General features: G+C 35.7%; 2 protein-coding genes across 4 annotated transcripts; both read right to left on the reverse strand.

Moving 5' to 3' along the window:
• Positions 1 to 223: 223 nt before the first annotated feature.
• LOC117925299 (probable 1-deoxy-D-xylulose-5-phosphate synthase 2, chloroplastic) lies at positions 224 to 15,258 on the reverse strand. 2 transcript variants are annotated; one of them, XM_034844286.1, is made up of 11 exons: positions 15,208 to 15,258; positions 4,810 to 4,982; positions 3,596 to 3,787; positions 3,279 to 3,443; positions 2,997 to 3,147; positions 2,325 to 2,596; positions 1,957 to 2,230; positions 1,544 to 1,851; positions 1,062 to 1,343; positions 681 to 965; positions 224 to 548 (listed from the first exon to the last, which is right to left on the reverse strand). In XM_034844286.1, the coding sequence occupies exons 2-11, from the start codon at positions 4,930 to 4,932 to the stop codon at positions 396 to 398; spliced, it is 2,205 nt and encodes a 734-aa protein (XP_034700177.1). In that variant the 5' UTR covers positions 4,933 to 4,982; positions 15,208 to 15,258; the 3' UTR covers positions 224 to 395. The 2 variants fall into 2 exon arrangements, with proteins under 2 accessions (XP_034700177.1, XP_034700178.1); XM_034844287.1 differs by lacking the exon at positions 3,596 to 3,787.
• On the reverse strand, positions 11,409 to 15,261 carry LOC117925298 (probable 1-deoxy-D-xylulose-5-phosphate synthase 2, chloroplastic). Of its 2 annotated transcripts, XM_034844284.1 has the most exons (10): positions 15,035 to 15,260; positions 14,565 to 14,759; positions 14,244 to 14,408; positions 13,945 to 14,095; positions 13,563 to 13,834; positions 13,186 to 13,459; positions 12,768 to 13,075; positions 12,280 to 12,561; positions 11,895 to 12,179; positions 11,409 to 11,762 (listed from the first exon to the last, which is right to left on the reverse strand). In XM_034844284.1, exons 1-10 carry the CDS (start codon positions 15,155 to 15,157, stop codon positions 11,610 to 11,612), a joined length of 2,208 nt encoding a protein of 735 aa, XP_034700175.1. In that variant the 5' UTR covers positions 15,158 to 15,260; the 3' UTR covers positions 11,409 to 11,609. The 2 variants fall into 2 exon arrangements, with proteins under 2 accessions (XP_034700175.1, XP_034700176.1); XM_034844285.1 differs by lacking the exon at positions 14,565 to 14,759 and having other exon boundaries at positions 15,035 to 15,261.
• Between the last annotated feature and the right edge of the window lie 740 nt (positions 15,262 to 16,001).

A 16,001-nucleotide genomic window follows, 5' to 3' on the forward strand; every position in this document is an offset into this window, starting at 1 on the left:
GTTCAATTTTTCAAACCGAACCAAACATTTTGCAAATGAAAACCGAAACAAATAAGTCGGTTTGGTTAGGTTTGGTTCGGTTTGATCGGTTTTTAAGGTTCCACTTACAACCCTAGTTTTAATATTTAGTGTGATATGGACTTGTTTATAAGTTGAATACTTTGATGATATATAGTTGGTTGTTTATTATTATTTATGACAAATTTGTGCTATTTCCCAGCTGTATTTATTTATTGGAGACTCTGGATATTAAACATTTCAGTATACATAACCTATGAATTACATGGTTTAATTTCTTGACTGGGGACGTGCTTAGAAAAGCGATCCCATGGCTATTTACAAAGCAGTAGAAACAAGCGATAGCCCTCCAAAGGCAGCAGGAGCTCTTGAATGACCTATAGTTTGAGGAGGTGAAGGCTATCCTTGTTTTCACCCATCACTGAGAGAACTGTGGCAGCAATATGCCTTGAACTGAGCCCAGCCTCTTCAACCTGCTCTGTCTGAGATCCATGGTTGATGTATCGGTCCGGGAGCATCATAGGCCTCCACTGCACCAAGAGAAACAATATCAACTTGAGCTCTGATTTCTTTTGTATATAACTCTTAGATTCTGTTTGCCCATCTATCATTTTTTTTCATGCATGAAATTGAAATTAAGGTGTTATAAGAACCTTACATACCTTAAGTTTTCCGTCGAGTAATCCATTCAATCCCAAGAAATGGGAGACATGAGAGCTGAATCCTCCAATAGATCCTTCTTCAACAGTAATGAGGACCTCATGCTCTTGAGCCAGTTGTCTGATCAAATCTCCATCAAGAGGCTTGCAGAATCGTGCGTCCGCCACAGTCGTGGAGACTCCAAAGACCTGGAGAAGCTTACCTGCCGCTAAACAGTTTTGTACTATTGTTCCGTAGCCCAGAATTGCCACTCCACTTCCTTCCTTCAGCATCCTTCCCTTACCAATCTAGGTTCCAAATTAACGTGAGTTAAAAAACAATATAAACGTAACATATGCAAAGGCATGAGCGAAAACCAACACATAACTTTAGTATTTAAGTACCTCTAAGGGGGTCCCTTTGTTATTTTGTGGAAGAATGGAACCAATGCCATTTCCTCTGGGGTATCTAAAACAGCTGGGCCTGTCATCGATGGCTGCAGCTGTGGCTACCATATGCATGAGCTCGCTTTCACAGGAAGGGGCCATGACCACCATATTAGGTAAACAAGCCATGAAAGTAGTGTCAAAGGCCCCGCAATGGGTTGGACCATCCGCACCTACAAGGCCGGCCCTGTCCATTGCAAATCTCACTGGAAGCTTTTGAAGATCTACATCATGCGCTACCTGTACCACCGCCAACACCTAGCTTTTGAGTTAAATCATCAAAGAATTTGGAGATTACTTTGTATCTGTAAACTATTGAAGTATTGTATTACAAGGACAAATTTGATCTATAACATCTATACTTCTATATTATGCTATTATACTGTGTCTCCCTACATGTCTTCCATGAGCAACTAGCACATGGTTGTATGAATTTTTACCTGATCGAAACCTCTCTGCAGAAAAGAAGAGTAAATAGCACAAAAAGGCTTGAGGCCTTCAGTAGCTAGACCAGCAGCAAAGGTAACAGCATGTTGCTCTGCAATCCCAACATCAAAGCATCTATCAGGGAAGCGCTTCTGGAATAAATTAAGTCCAGTGCCTCCCCCCATTGCAGCATGGATTGCTACAATGTTTTCATCTCTTTCTGCTTCTGCAATCAAAGACTCTGCAAAGTATTGGGTGTGGGAAAGAGTTTTCGATTTGGTCTTCAACTGCTTCCCGGACATGGCATCAAATTTTACAACACCTACACAACAACATACACTACTATGAGATGAATGGTACCAAAGTGATACCTTTTTCTTTTTTTTTTTTCCTAATGAATGAAACAAGAGTTGTTAAGTCTACGCACCATGCATTTTATCGGCTGCAACTTCAGCGGGAGCATATCCTTTTCCTTTCTCAGTGATAACATGCACAAGAACAGGTCCTGGTGCTGGCATAACCCGAACCTTCTTCAAGATGTGAACAAGGTCTTCCACATTATGGCCATCCACTGGACCAATGTAGTAGAGCCCAAGTTCTTCAAAGAGGCAAGCATGAGAGCCACCCACTATTCCTCTCATATATTCATCCACTTTGGCGGCAATTTCATGTGCCTGGCCTCCCACTTGCTTAGTAAAACCCTGTTGATGGATTGAAAAACCTTAGTCTCTGGAAGAAATAAGATAGATACAAACAACTGCTAGTTATATGAAATGGTATGAGGAAATTACGTACTTTTGCAGCTTCGCGCAGCTGACGAAACTTTCTACTTGATTGTAGATTTGTTAGGGCTTTGCTTAGAGCTCCAACAGGAGGAGCAGGGCCATCAACAGTGGCGGTGGGTAGAGAAACTTGCCCATTGTCGTTCAAGATTATGATAAGGTTTGAATCAAGATAACCTGCATTGTTCATTGCCTCATATGCCTGTCCTGCTGTCATGGCTCCATCCCCGATCACCGAAATCACATGATTGTTCTTCCCTAACAAATCTCTACCAACTGCCATCCCTGAAAATCAATGGAAAAATGAAAATTTAGAAATTGAAATGTCAGTTAGCTTAAATTCATCTAGCCCGAAATAGTCTAATGATAAATAAACAAAAAAGAAAAAAGAAAAAAACACTCTTAATTGGGTTGGGATCACTTAGAATGTCCAGAACATATATCTCCAAGGTTTGTTCATGGGTTGGGTGTCATTAACAGTACTCCCAAGAAGTTCTTAATTCTGAATCACCTAAAAAAATGCTGACAATTAAGTGGGATCTTCTTAACGGAAAGAAGAGAAGTTGATGAGACTGGTAAGACCAATGGATGGCCCATACCATGACTTTATAGTAAGAAATCCAATGGTTGATTCAGTAACTTTATAATGCATACTCAAAAAGAAACTTCTGAATTCGCACTTTATCTAAGCCAGCTGAAATGCTAGTAGAACTATGACCAGCTCCAAAGGCATCATATATACTCTCATCCCTCTTGGGGAAGCCAGCAAGCCCACAAGTCTGCCGGATCGTGTGCATTCTTGATCTCCTTCCAGTCAAAATCTTATGCGCATATGCCTGAGAAAGACCAAAACTCCTGTCATCATCAATATCTGAACCCACTAGTACTAATACTACTAAAAGAGCATGAGTCAGTAGCTCTGATTTGAACAGGGTGAGAGCTAGAAGGGAAATATTCAAGGGCTTACCTGATGCCCCACGTCCCAAATTATCTTATCCTCGGGCGTGTCGAACACATGGTGAAGTGCAATGGTTAGTTCAGCCACTCCTAAGCTTGAGCTTAAATGCCCACCAGTTTTTGACACTGTATAAACAATCTCCTCCCTCAGTTCAGCAGCCAACGTCTCAAGCTCCTGAAAGCACATATTTTAATTAAAAAAACAGACACTATTAATATCCATTTCAAAACATTAATTAATATTCCATCATGTGTCGTATATTTCTCATTTTCTTGGCCTTCAAAAACGAAAAATAAATGTAAACATTAATTGGATGATAAATATACCCCAATAGAGAGATTCTTCATATGAATTGGGTAGTTTATGGTATCTAGGACTGGAGTTGAAGGTTTTTCCCCAGAGAAATTGAGGGATCTTGTGAACCTTGGATTCCTCCTTGCTTGCTGTTGACTCCGGACCATTGTGTTCTTGTCCTCACTTGAATTATTGTCCTGGGCAGCTGTAATCATGACACAGTACTGGAGAGCAAAATGAAATTAATATGTCACTTCACCACATGCAAGCTGTATATTTAAATATATATGCAAACGATGTCTTCGAGGCCATAAGAAATGAAGAATTTGTACTGATACTGTGTACTGCTCTAATACCCAACCATAAATTTATCCAATGGAGACCTAAAATACATGGAATAATTGTGTTTTGGGTGAGCTGGACCAAAAATTAAGGTTTGACCATACAGCTTAGATAATTGATGAAAATAATTTAAGATATCAAAATACCAAAATACCTATTAACCTTTCACATTAGTACTTATTGCACCACTATTCATACAATCATAATAATTATATTTTGATCATTTGAATTTTTCATTATTTTTTAAAACTTCTTTTTATTAAAATAATTGAAAATCATAATATTTTCTACTTTAAATTATAAGTAAAAAAATTACCTTCCAAAACTATTTTAAAAAATACTTTTTAAAAAAATAGTAATATGATTTATATTTTTTATATTTTCTTTTTGAAAAAATATTTAATTAAAAAATGAAAACTATTTTTTATATGAAAATAATTAAAAGAATTAAATTTCATTAATTGATTATCCATTAAATTTTATATGAAATTTTTTTATCGTTGTTCATAATAAGAGTAAAAAAAATTCAATATCTTTAAAAAGGAAAAAAAAAAGTTAGAAATAAGTAATACGGAAATAGAAAAGGGAAAAAAAAATATAAAAAAAAAATGAAATTTACATTCACTACGTGTCTATATAGGAGTTAAGAATATTTTAGGGATTAATGAAGGATAATACCATTCGACTTAATTTTTACACTTTAATTGACTCTTGGACTTAAATGTGCATGATATATAATCTTTAATCAATTTTGAGTTCCATCTCATCTCAAAACACAATTCTCCCAAAATACATCTAGTTCTAACTTTGGAGAATGCTACTTCTATCATATTCTTTGTCACTAGTTTTGTAATTCATTATTGTTAACAACTCTACGTGTGTAGGAAAGAGAGAAAATGAAGACCTTTGGCTTGCTGTTTGGAAGAGAAGTAGCAGTAGTTGCAGTGAGCAGGCTGAGAGAAGGCGGCCTTTCTTGGGAAGAGAGAGTTGGGCAGAAACAAGTCCTCAAAACACCACAAGAAGCCATTGTTTTATCTCTGAAAATTGAGTGGTAATAGATAAGAAGATGAAAACGATCTTAAAGGTTGAAGAAGAAGAAGAAGAGGCTGAGCCGCTGAGGAAGCAGGATGAAGTTAGAGAGAGCTTGGGGAGGAGGATGAGAATATGGAAGGCTTTATAAAGAGAAAAAAAAAAGTGCATAAAGAAGATGTCAAAGGTGGGGGCCCCCTAGTCTGGAACAATTTTTTTTTTTGGGGCCAAGAACTCCCACGCGTTTTTGGTGTATGATTAACAAGCTTCTGACCACCAACCTATATCTTAATCAATGGGTAAGCTTCATCAAAATTTTACAGAATCTGCAACTTCTCAAACGTCACGAGATTGGAAGAGCATATAGCAACAAACGCCTATTTATTATTCATTCAATATATAAATATATATATACGTGTATCCCCACATGATGTTTTCCCTAATGGCCACGTAGCTAAATGTCAGATTCATGTGATACGAAGGCTGTGATTCCCAGGAAGTTGCATGGGTGCGAAGGTCCAAATTATTAAAACAGAAATAAGAGACTTTTCGTATTGCATGCAAATCACATTATTTTAGGGGGAAACAAGCGTCCATTTGATCACCATCTGTGATGCCATATTGGCCTGCAAGCTGTCAACTCCTCAACGTACCTAATCAGACCGCACATATTCTTGGGCCACGTATCCATTCACTACATATGAACACACAAAAAATAATGCCACCCACTTTTTTAGTCTATACTAAAATTTGACTTTATTCTTTATATTTTTTTATTTTTATTTTAATTTTAAACCTATCTACTTATATTTTACCTATATTAATTTATACATTACATTTTTCACCATTGGAATTGCGTCTTTGATACATACCTATTTCACACTCTAAAATTTTCGTAAATACTTTATTTTTTCCTTACTCATATTATGTCACATATATAGCTTTTACATCACTTTTCTTGAATAGTTGTTATAAGACCCCGGTTATGAAGTTATCATTATTTGTGACATATATGCTCTAAACAAATTATATAATTTTGAATTGAGCCTTTGGTTAGGCCGATTGATATCATCTTGTTGTCCATGATATATGTATGTCCCTACAGGTATTATGTCAGTTTATGTTGGAAAATATCTTAAATTTCTAAGTAGTATAGTTTCTTTTTTGTAAATAATATTAAATAGAAAATTTCTTAAATTGATATATTAATATTGTAATATTAGATTTTCTTATAAAATAAGGAAGGTTGTTGGAAATATCTTTATAAATATTTTAAGTCATGAGAAGAAAAATTTATGAGATGAAATGGATTTGTAGAGATTATACGAGATGAATAGAGATGTGAGGAAAAATGGGACATACTTGGTGGAGCAAGAGGGCTCCATGGTAGGGTATATATAAAAGGAATGAGGAAATATGGAATATTTCGAAAACTTAATAATTGTATTTGGTTCTATATTTTATAATGTTTTGTATGGTGAAATATTTTTCTCTCATCCGAGGAAATAAGTATGATTGGCCAAACCACATTAAAATCTCGTGCACCTTTATCTTGATTATTTTATCCTAGTATTCTTGAATTAACCTTTTTTGCATTAAAACTTTCATTGACACAACAATTTGGTATCAAAGTTTCTATTGGCACAATAATTTATCTAAATTAATTAATTAAATAAATAAATAAAATGATAAAGGTCATCTTTGGATACAATTTTTTTTTTCTAATTTTTAAAAATAGAAGCCTTTATATAAAATATAAGAATTCTTATAAAAAAAAAATTGATATTTATAGTGAAAGTTATGCCTAAAATACCGAAACCTATTGAACATATGAAGGGAAAGCTCTCATACTCTCCCTCAATCTTTCCAATCCATGAACTCCTTAATGCAACAGTCGGGTTCTCCTCTCTAATGCTCATGGCATGATCTCTTAATCTCTCTTACCTTGTGCATGAGTCTCCTAAAAACAAATCCCAACTCCCCTGGCTAACGGCAGTTCATGTGTGAACTCTTAAAAATCCTCCTACCTTCCTAAAACCATGTATTTCTCCTCCAAAATTAAGTTACAATTTGTGTCTTCCTATAACAATATATGATAGCGACAAGTCCCCAATAACCCTCCCAAACTGTAATTTTAAGAGTTTTCTCAATGGAAAACATCTTAATGGCAATCTACCTTCCAAAGACTCCTCTTTCCTCTAAAACCCTCCTGAATCTTAAAAAATCTCCATGTAGCCATGTGAATCTCTCCTCTCCCACTTCTCAAGCTCTGTCTTCAATGGGAGCCTTCCAAATCTCCACAAAAAAAAAAAATTAATAAAATAAAATAAAAAAATAAAAAAAACAAAATAAAACAAAATAATCTCCAAAATATCAGTGTCTTAAGGTCTTCCTTATCTTCCCAAATAAGCCTCCATGTACATGCCATGTAAGATGATATGAAGTGTTGTCTTAAAATACACCTAAAAAGCTTCATAAAATGCATCCAAATAAATTATTCTAAAATGCACTTAGATAAACTAACTTAAGGCGTACCTAGCTAAATGGAATGAACTAAAGTACAACTAAGATGAACTATCTTAAAGTACAGTTAAACTAAGGTGCAACTAAGAAAATTCTTAAAATACAACTAAATGAACTAAACTAAGTGTATTAACTTAAAATGTAACTAGGTGAACTAAACTAAAATGTCACTAAGTAAACTAACCTATGTGACTAAATGAGCTGATATGAGTTGAACTTGAGTTAAAGTGTGGCTAAGTGAATTAAACATAAGGTGTCACCAAGTGAACTAAGTTAAAATGCAACTAAGTGAGTTGAACTTAAGATAGAGTGCAATTAAGTGAGTTGAACCTAATATGTCACTAAGTGAACTAAGGTAAAATGCAACTAAGTAAGCTGACCGTGGGCTGAAGTATGACTAAGTGAGTTGAACCTAAAGTATCACTAAGTGAATTAAGTTAAAAATGCAACTAAGTGAGCTGAACGTGAGCTAAAGTAAGGTGCATTTAAGTGATCTAATCCTAGAAATGCAACTAAGTTTACTAAAATAAAGTGCAACTAAGGTCACAAATGGGATCTATAAAAATCTCTCGATAAAGAATCTCCAAAGGTGGCTCAAAAATAGTACTAAATGAGTGACAATGGACCACCATGGGACCATTATAGGGCAACAATAAGTGAAGGAGAATATATAAAGTAACATATGCTACTAGAATAAAATGGAAAGTCTACAAATATGTCTTATAAATTATGTCTTACCTCATTTACCTAAGAGTTGTATCGGTTTGTAGGATATCTAAGAGAATCTCAAAGGTTATTGCTTTTATATTTAGGATGATGAAAAGGTATTTGTTCGAACAAATGCTAGATTTCTACTATAGACTATATGATAAATAATAAGACAAAAAGTGATATAAACTAGAAAACACTAAAAATAATCCTACATTTACACAAAATACTATAAATCCAAGGGTACAAGCATATATCATTCTTAATATTTCTAGTACATGAGTGTCTAATCATAACATGAGGATTGTAGCCCATAGTTTATGATGAAACAGTGAGTGATATTGATACTCATTTATAGCAAGGAATTATGAAGGAAAAGTTAGAACCCTAATATTTTGATATAGTCTAGATTTTCATAAAAGCACCTAAATGGATAAAACCCAAAGGTGTAAGTTGGTTTACAAGACAAAGACAAGAAGGACCAAAGAAGAGAGAGAGAGAGGGAGAGAGAGAGAGAGAGAGAGAGAGAGAGAGAGAGAGAGAGAAATACCCTAAATTCAAGAATTAAAAGAGGGTAGAATTATTTTTCATACCCTTAGAATGGGTCTTGGGGAGAGAGAGAATGAAAGAGTAACGCCCAAATTCAAGAATTAAAAAAAGGTGGAAATATATTTTTCATACTCTTAGAATAGGTAATGGGGAGAGAGAGGGTTTCACCATCTAAGGTTTTTCTTCTTGCTAGAAGAATGCCCCCAATTTATGGGACCTTTCCTATAAGTTTGGTGTGAGCCCAAATGTTGGATTGGGAGCTTGCTCTATTGCTGATGCATGGACTATGGACTACTCAATAAAGGCTATATTGTAAGGTAATATCTCTCATTATTTTACTTTATGACTTCTCATACCTAGTAGTTGTAAAAATAAATAATTAAAATATTTCTTATAGAAAGAAGCTACAAAGAAAAATTTAGTTAAAAAAATTTTGTAATTTTTTATAATCAAAATTATGCTAAAAAAAATTAATATCATATCATTTTTTTTATAGTAAGAAACTATGAAAAAAAATCAATTTTATAATTTCTCATGGCAAAAAAAACTCTACCAAAATTAAAGTTTGTAATTTTTTATAACCAAAAATTAAGTGAAAAACTAATAATTTTAAACTTATAGTCAGAAATTATAAAGAAAATTAAATTTATAGTCCAAAGCTATATATGTTCTTGTAGTAATTAATGTAAGTAAATTAATTAAGACCTAGATAAATTAATATAAATCATGATATTAACAATTCGATGGGACATGTATATGTATATTTTTTTCAATTTGGAGGTTTGGACCACATCATTTTATCTAGATTATTCTTGGCCATTTCTTGTATACATAAAAAGTTTTTATTTTTACATGAATTAAAATATTAGACTCAATTCTATAAAAATCAATAGATCATCTAGTATTCTCATTATTTATTTATTTATCGATTTATTAGCAAGGTTTTTAAAAGTCAATAATAATGACAGAAATTTATTTGGAAAAAATGATTTTCAAAGGTTAAATAGTTTTTGAAAATAAGTTTGGATCCTTAGAAAAGATAAGCTTGCGTAGAATTCGAAGCCACATGATAGAAGACATGCTCAACTCATTATCAAGAAAAGGATAGAGATTATGACATTTTTGTATGATTAATCCGGAGAGATGGGTATGAGTAGAAATTAAACATGAAAAGGAGTCTCATTTTGTGTTGTTTCCATGTGATTCACGTTCATCAGTGTTGTCAAAATGCTAGTGCTATAGTGCAGTCGTGACAGAGACGATCGAGTTTGGAATATTGGGCAAGCTCACATGCCCAAAATTGAACTCAAATTCTTCTTTTCTTTCTTTTTTATATTGAAAATTTTTTGACAGATGGAAAGGGAAAAAAAATGAAATTTTATAAACTTAAAACAACCATTTTTAAACTAGTATTCGGAGGTTGTTGTAAACCACTGAAGTTCTTCAAAGACTCATTTCTAGGAACTATTTTTAAACTAGTATTTGACTAAATGTATGTATCATCTGATTTTTATTTTTATTTTGTTTTTCATTTTTCTTATTTTTTAGGGTGTGGCATTGTTAATGCTCAAGCATTAGGCAGTTTAGTTGGTAAAATATCGCCATAGTTTATGGAACTAAAGCAAAAGAATGAGAAGACTACAAGATCCATTTTGGAAGGAAGGTTAGCATTGTTGAGGGGGAGAACTGAAAGAGCAGCATTTACCTTGAGAGGAGAGAACCGCAATAGTTTTTACCTCCCGTGATAAGTGCCTCATCAGAATCTCTAGAAAGCTCAACCCACAATGCCATTGCCGGCCCTCTCCTCCATGTTAAGATATGGACTCACATATCTCACAATAATTCATGATTATGCTATTCACTTTTCAGTTTGTTATTTGTTCATTCAAAAGTATGGGTCACCTATGTGTAGAGCCCAAATGCCATCACGAGTCTTGGATAATGGGCCTAAGACCCGTGAGGTCCAATAGCCCAATGGGTATGGTCCCTAAGGTAGGAGGGTATAAAAGGCCAAGGTTTCATTTTGGATATCAGATTTTTGAATAGAACAGAACCTAATCTCTCCCGCTTCCCATTGCCAGAGAGAATACAGAGAACGGTGGTTACCCTCCTCGGCCTTAGAAGATCCATACATCTTCAACCAAACTTCGGAAATGGATTCGGGTATGTTTTATGTGAATAAATGCATGTTCTAAGTGAATTCATAATTATATCCTACATATGTTTTGGTGATAACGGAGATCAAAGACTAATTTATCACTCCAATCATTGTTGCTCTTCTCTAGCAACTGTTGCTATTGTCGTGGACCACCACCAACCTTCCCACACCACTCTTCATCAGCTATAAAGGGGCTAAGTTCCATTTGACCATCTCTTTTCTTGTTAAGTAGAGATCTTAGGTGTGAGATGAGAGAGGCAGTGAGCAGAAATTAAAGGAAGAAAGGGTGCTAAGGGTCTATTTAGTTATTTAGTTGTGAGTTAAGGACCTAAGGTTAGGTTGGGCCTAAGGCTTGTGGGCCTTTTCTACTTGGATCTATTTAATACTATTTTATACATGAGCAGTTAGTTTTTTTTTTTTATTTCTTGTCTTCTCATGAATTATTTGGACTTGTTTTTTATTGGCTATATTACATGGGCTGTATTGGTTTTAATATTTGGTGCGATATGGACTTGTTTGTAAGTTGAATACTTTGATTGGAGACATTTGTGCTATTTCCCAGCTGCAATTATTTATTGGAGACTGCGGATATTAAACATTTCGGTATACATAACTTATAAATTACATGGTTTAATTTCTTGATTGGGGACGTTCTTAGAAAATCGATCCCATGGCTATTTACAAAGTAGTAGAAACAAGCGATAGCCCTCCAAAGGCAGCAGGAGCCCTTTAATGACCTATAGTTTGAGGAGGTGAAGGCTATCCTTGTTTTCACCTATCAATGAGAGAACTGTGGCAGCAATATGCCTTGAACTGAGCCCAGCCTCTTCAACCTGCTCTGTCTGAGATCCATGGTTGATGTATCGGTCCGGGAGCATCATAGGCCTCCACTGCACCAAGGGAAACAATATCAACTTGAGCAGTGGTTTCTTTTGTATATAACTCTTAAATTCTGTTTGCCCATCAATCATTTTTTTTCATGCATGAAATTGAAATTAAGGTGTTATAAGAACCTTACATACCTTAAGTTTTCCGTCGAGTAATCCATTCAATCCCAAGAAATGGGAGACATGAGAGCTGAATCCTCCAATAGATCCTTCTTCAACAGTAATGAGGACCTCATGCTCTTGAGCCAGTTGTCTGATCAAATCTCCATCAAGAGGCTTGCAGAATCGTGCGTCCGCCACAGTCGTGGAGACTCCAAGGACCTGGAGAAGCTTACTCGCTTCTAAACAGTTTTGTACTACAGTTCCGTAGCCCAGAATTGCCACTCTGCTTCCTTCCTTTAGCACCCTGCCCTTACCAATCTAGGTTCCAAATTAATGTGAGTTAGAAAACAATTAATATAAACATAAGATATGCAAAGGCAGGAGTGAAAACCAACACATATCTTTAGTATATTAGTACCTCTAAGGGGGTCCCTTTGTTATTCTGTGGAAGAATGGAACCGATGCCATTTCCTCTGGGGTATCTAAAGCAGCTGGGCCTGTCATCAATGGCTGCAGCAGTGGCTACCATATGCATGAGCTCACTTTCACAGGAAGGAGCCATGACCACCATATTAGGTAAACAAGCCATGAAAGTAGTGTCAAAGGCCCCGCAATGGGTTGGACCATCCGCACCTACAAGGCCGGCCCTGTCCATTGCAAATCTCACTGGAAGCTTTTGAAGATCTACATCATGCGCCACCTGCACCACCACCACCAACACCAACACCTAGCTTTTGAGTTAAATCATCAAAGAATTTAGAGATTACTTGTATCTATAAACTATTGAAGTATTTTATTATAATGACAAATTTGAGTTATGACATCTACACTATTATATTATGCTATTATGCTCTGTCTCCCAACATGTCTTCCATGAGCAACTAGCATATGGTTGAATGTATTTACCTGATCAAAACCTCTCTGCAGAAAAGAAGAGTAAATAGCACAAAAGGGCTTGAGGCCTTCAGTAGCTAGACCAGCAGCAAAGGTAACAGCATGTTGCTCTGCAATCCCAACATCAAAGCATCTATCAGGGAAGTGTTTCTGGAATAAATTAAGTCCAGTGCCTCCCCCCATAGCAGCATGGATTGCTACAATGTTTTCATCTCTCTCTGCTTCTGCAATTAAAGACTCTGCAAAGTATTGGGTGTAGGAACGAGTTTTCGATTTGGTCTTCAACTGCTTCCCGGACATGGCATCAAATTTTACAACACCTACACAACAACACACACCACTATGAGATGAATGTTACCAACGTGAAACTTTCATTTTTTTTTTTTTTTTTTTTCTAATAAATGAAACAAGAGTTGTTAAGTCCACGCACCATGCATTTTATCGGCGGCAACTTCAGCGGGAGCATACCCTTTTCCTTTCTCAGTGATAACATGGATAAGAACAGGTCCTGGTGCTGGCATAGCCCGAACCTTCTTCAAGATATGAACAAGGTCTTCCACATTATGGCCATCCACTGGGCCAATATAGTAGAGTCCAAGTTCTTCAAAGAGGCAAGCATTAGAACCACCCACCATTCCTCTCATATATTCATCCACTTTGGCGGCGATTTCATGTGCCTGGCCTCCCACTTGCTTAGTAAAACCCTGTTGATGGATTGAAAAACCTTAGTCTCTGGAAGAAAACAAAAAAAAAAAAAAGATACAAACAGCTTCTAGTTATATGAAGCGGTATGAGGAAATTACGCACTTTTGCAGCTTCGCGGAGCTGACGAAACTTTCTACTTGATTGTAGATTCGTTAGGGCTTTGCTTAGAGCTCCAACAGGAGGAGCAGGGCCATCAACAGTGGCGGTGGGTAGAGAAACTTGCCCATTGTCGTTCAAGATTATGATAAGGTTTGAATCAAGATAACCTGCATTGTTCATTGCCTCATATGCCTGTCCTGCTGTCATGGCTCCATCCCCGATCACTGAAATCACATGATTGTTCTTCCCTAACAAGTCTCTACCAACTGCCATCCCTGAAAATCATGGAAAAAATGAAAATTGAGAAATTGAAATATCAGTTGGCTTAACTTCATGTAGTCCGAAATAGCCTAATGATAAATAAACAGCTGAATTGGCACTTTACCTAAGCCAGCTGAAATGCTAGTAGAACTATGGCCAGCTCCAAAGGCATCGTATATACTTTCATCCCTCTTGGGGAAGCCAGCAAGCCCACAAGTCTGCCGGATTGTGTGCATTCTTGATCTCCTTCCGGTCAAAATCTTATGCGCATATGCCTGAAAAACACCAAAATTAACTCCAGTCACCATCAATATCTGAACCAAGTACTAATAAAACCAATGGTGAATCCTTTCTAGCTAGCTCTGATTTGAACAGGTGACGGCTATACTTAAACAAGTAAAAGGGAAATATTCAAGGGCTCACCTGATGCCCCACATCCCAAATTATTCTATCATCGGGCGTGTTGAACACATGGTGAAGTGCAATGGTTAGCTCAGCCACTCCTAAGCTTGAGCTTAAATGCCCACCAGTTTTTGACACTGTATAAACAATCTCCTCCCTCAGTTCAGCAGCCAACGTCTCAAGCTCCTGAAAGCACAGATTTTAATTAAAAAAACAAGACTATAAATATCCATTTCAAAACATTAATTAATATTCCATCATGTGTCGTATATTACACATTTTCTTGGCCATCAAAAACGAAAATATATATATATAGAAATATTAAATGGAAGATGAGTTTACCCTAATGGAGAGATTCTTCGTATGAATTGGATAGTTTATGGTATCTAGGACTGGAGTTGAAGGTTTTTCCCCAGAGAAATTGAGGGATCTTGTGAACCTTGGATTCCTCCTTGCTTGCTGTTCACTCCCGACCATTGTGTTCTTGTCCTCACTTGAATTATTGTCCTGGGCAGCAGTGATCATGACACTATTGGACTGGGGAGCAAAATGAAAATAAGTAAGTTCACTACAGGCTAGCTGTATATTTAATTATATACACAAACAATCTCTTTGTGGCCATAAAAAATAAAGAATTTGTACTAGTACTGTGTACTACTCTACTCTAATACCCAACCTTAAATTTCTCCAATGGACAGCCAAAATACATCTAGTTTTAACTTTGGAGAGTGCTATTTCTATGATATTCTTTGTCTCCAATGCTATTTCATTATTATTAAAAGCTGTGTGTAGGAAAGAGAGAAAATGAAGACCTTTGGCTTGCTGTTTGGACGAGAAGTAGCAGTAGTTGCAGTGAGCAGACTGAGAGAAGGCGGCCTGTCTTGAGAAGAGAGAGTTGGGCAGAAACAAGTCCTCAAAACACCACAAGAAGCCATTGTTTTATCTCTGAAAATTGAGTGGTAATAGATAAGAAGATGAAAACGATCCTAAAGGTTGAAGAGGAAAAAGAGGCCGAGGAAGCAGGACGAAGGTAGAAAGAGCTTGGGGAGGAGGATGAGAATATGGAGGGCTTTATAAAGAAAACAAATGTGCAGAAAGGTGTGAAAAGGAAGTGGGGTCACTGGTCTGGCACAAGTTTTTTTTAAGGGCCAGCAACTCCCACGTGTTTTTGGTGTATGATTAACCAGTTCCTGACCACCAACCCATATAGTGGATAAGCTTCATTAAGATCTTACAGGATCTGCTACTTCTCAAAATGTTCATCATATTATTAACTCTTCAAAATACCCCACTAAATTAATATATTCATTCACTTAATTTGTTGTTGATAATGAAGCAATCTGATGTGACATTTTACCACTTGATAAGGACGTGAACTAATTAAAGTAATAGAATCAATTTCTAATCTATGGCTACTCTCAAGCCATTTATGTCTGGTTTTGAAAAGTAATTAGAAAAAAAGAAAAAAAAATGGATAAAAATCTATTTTTTTTCTTATTTAGTCAACCCAAAAAATATGAAAAAAAAAAAAAAACAAATAGCATTACATTTAGTAATAACTTTTTTCCTTTTTTCTTTTTTTTTTTTATATTTCGTTTATCTTAAAAATTAAAAAAAAAAAAAAATCAAATATCACTATAATTACTTATGAATTTGAAAATTGTTTAATTTTTTAATTTTTTACATAAAAGACAAAAAATAAGTAAAATGAAGGCTCCTGGTGTCAAGGGACGAAGCAGGGCATGGCTAGCAGCATACTGCGTCGGATTGATCGGCCAG

This window comes from Vitis riparia, chromosome 11, assembly GCF_004353265.1.
Source record: "Vitis riparia cultivar Riparia Gloire de Montpellier isolate 1030 chromosome 11, EGFV_Vit.rip_1.0, whole genome shotgun sequence".
Classification (NCBI taxonomy): Eukaryota; Viridiplantae; Streptophyta; class Magnoliopsida; order Vitales; family Vitaceae; genus Vitis; species Vitis riparia.

What these genes read in the sequence shown, in the direction of transcription:
- LOC117925299 (XM_034844286.1), bottom strand. Translation starts at nt 4,932, where the DNA reads ATGGCTTCTTGTGGTGTTTTGAGGACTTGTTTCTGCCCAACTCTCTCT. An exon ending in TTCCAAACAGCAAGCCAAAG is followed by an intron (nt 3,788 to 4,809) that starts GTCTTCATTTTC and finishes TTTGCTCTCCAG; the next exon opens with TACTGTGTCATGATTACAGC. An exon ending in AGCTGCGCGAAGCTGCAAAA is followed by an intron (nt 2,231 to 2,324) that starts GTACGTAATTTC and finishes ATCCATCAACAG; the next exon opens with GGTTTTACTAAGCAAGTGGG.
- LOC117925298 (XM_034844284.1), bottom strand. Translation starts at nt 15,157, where the DNA reads ATGGCTTCTTGTGGTGTTTTGAGGACTTGTTTCTGCCCAACTCTCTCT. An exon ending in TTTGGGATGTGGGGCATCAG is followed by an intron (nt 14,096 to 14,243) that starts GTGAGCCCTTGA and finishes GGTGTTTTTCAG; the next exon opens with GCATATGCGCATAAGATTTT. An exon ending in TGCCGCCGATAAAATGCATG is followed by an intron (nt 13,076 to 13,185) that starts GTGCGTGGACTT and finishes GTTGTTGTGTAG; the next exon opens with GTGTTGTAAAATTTGATGCC.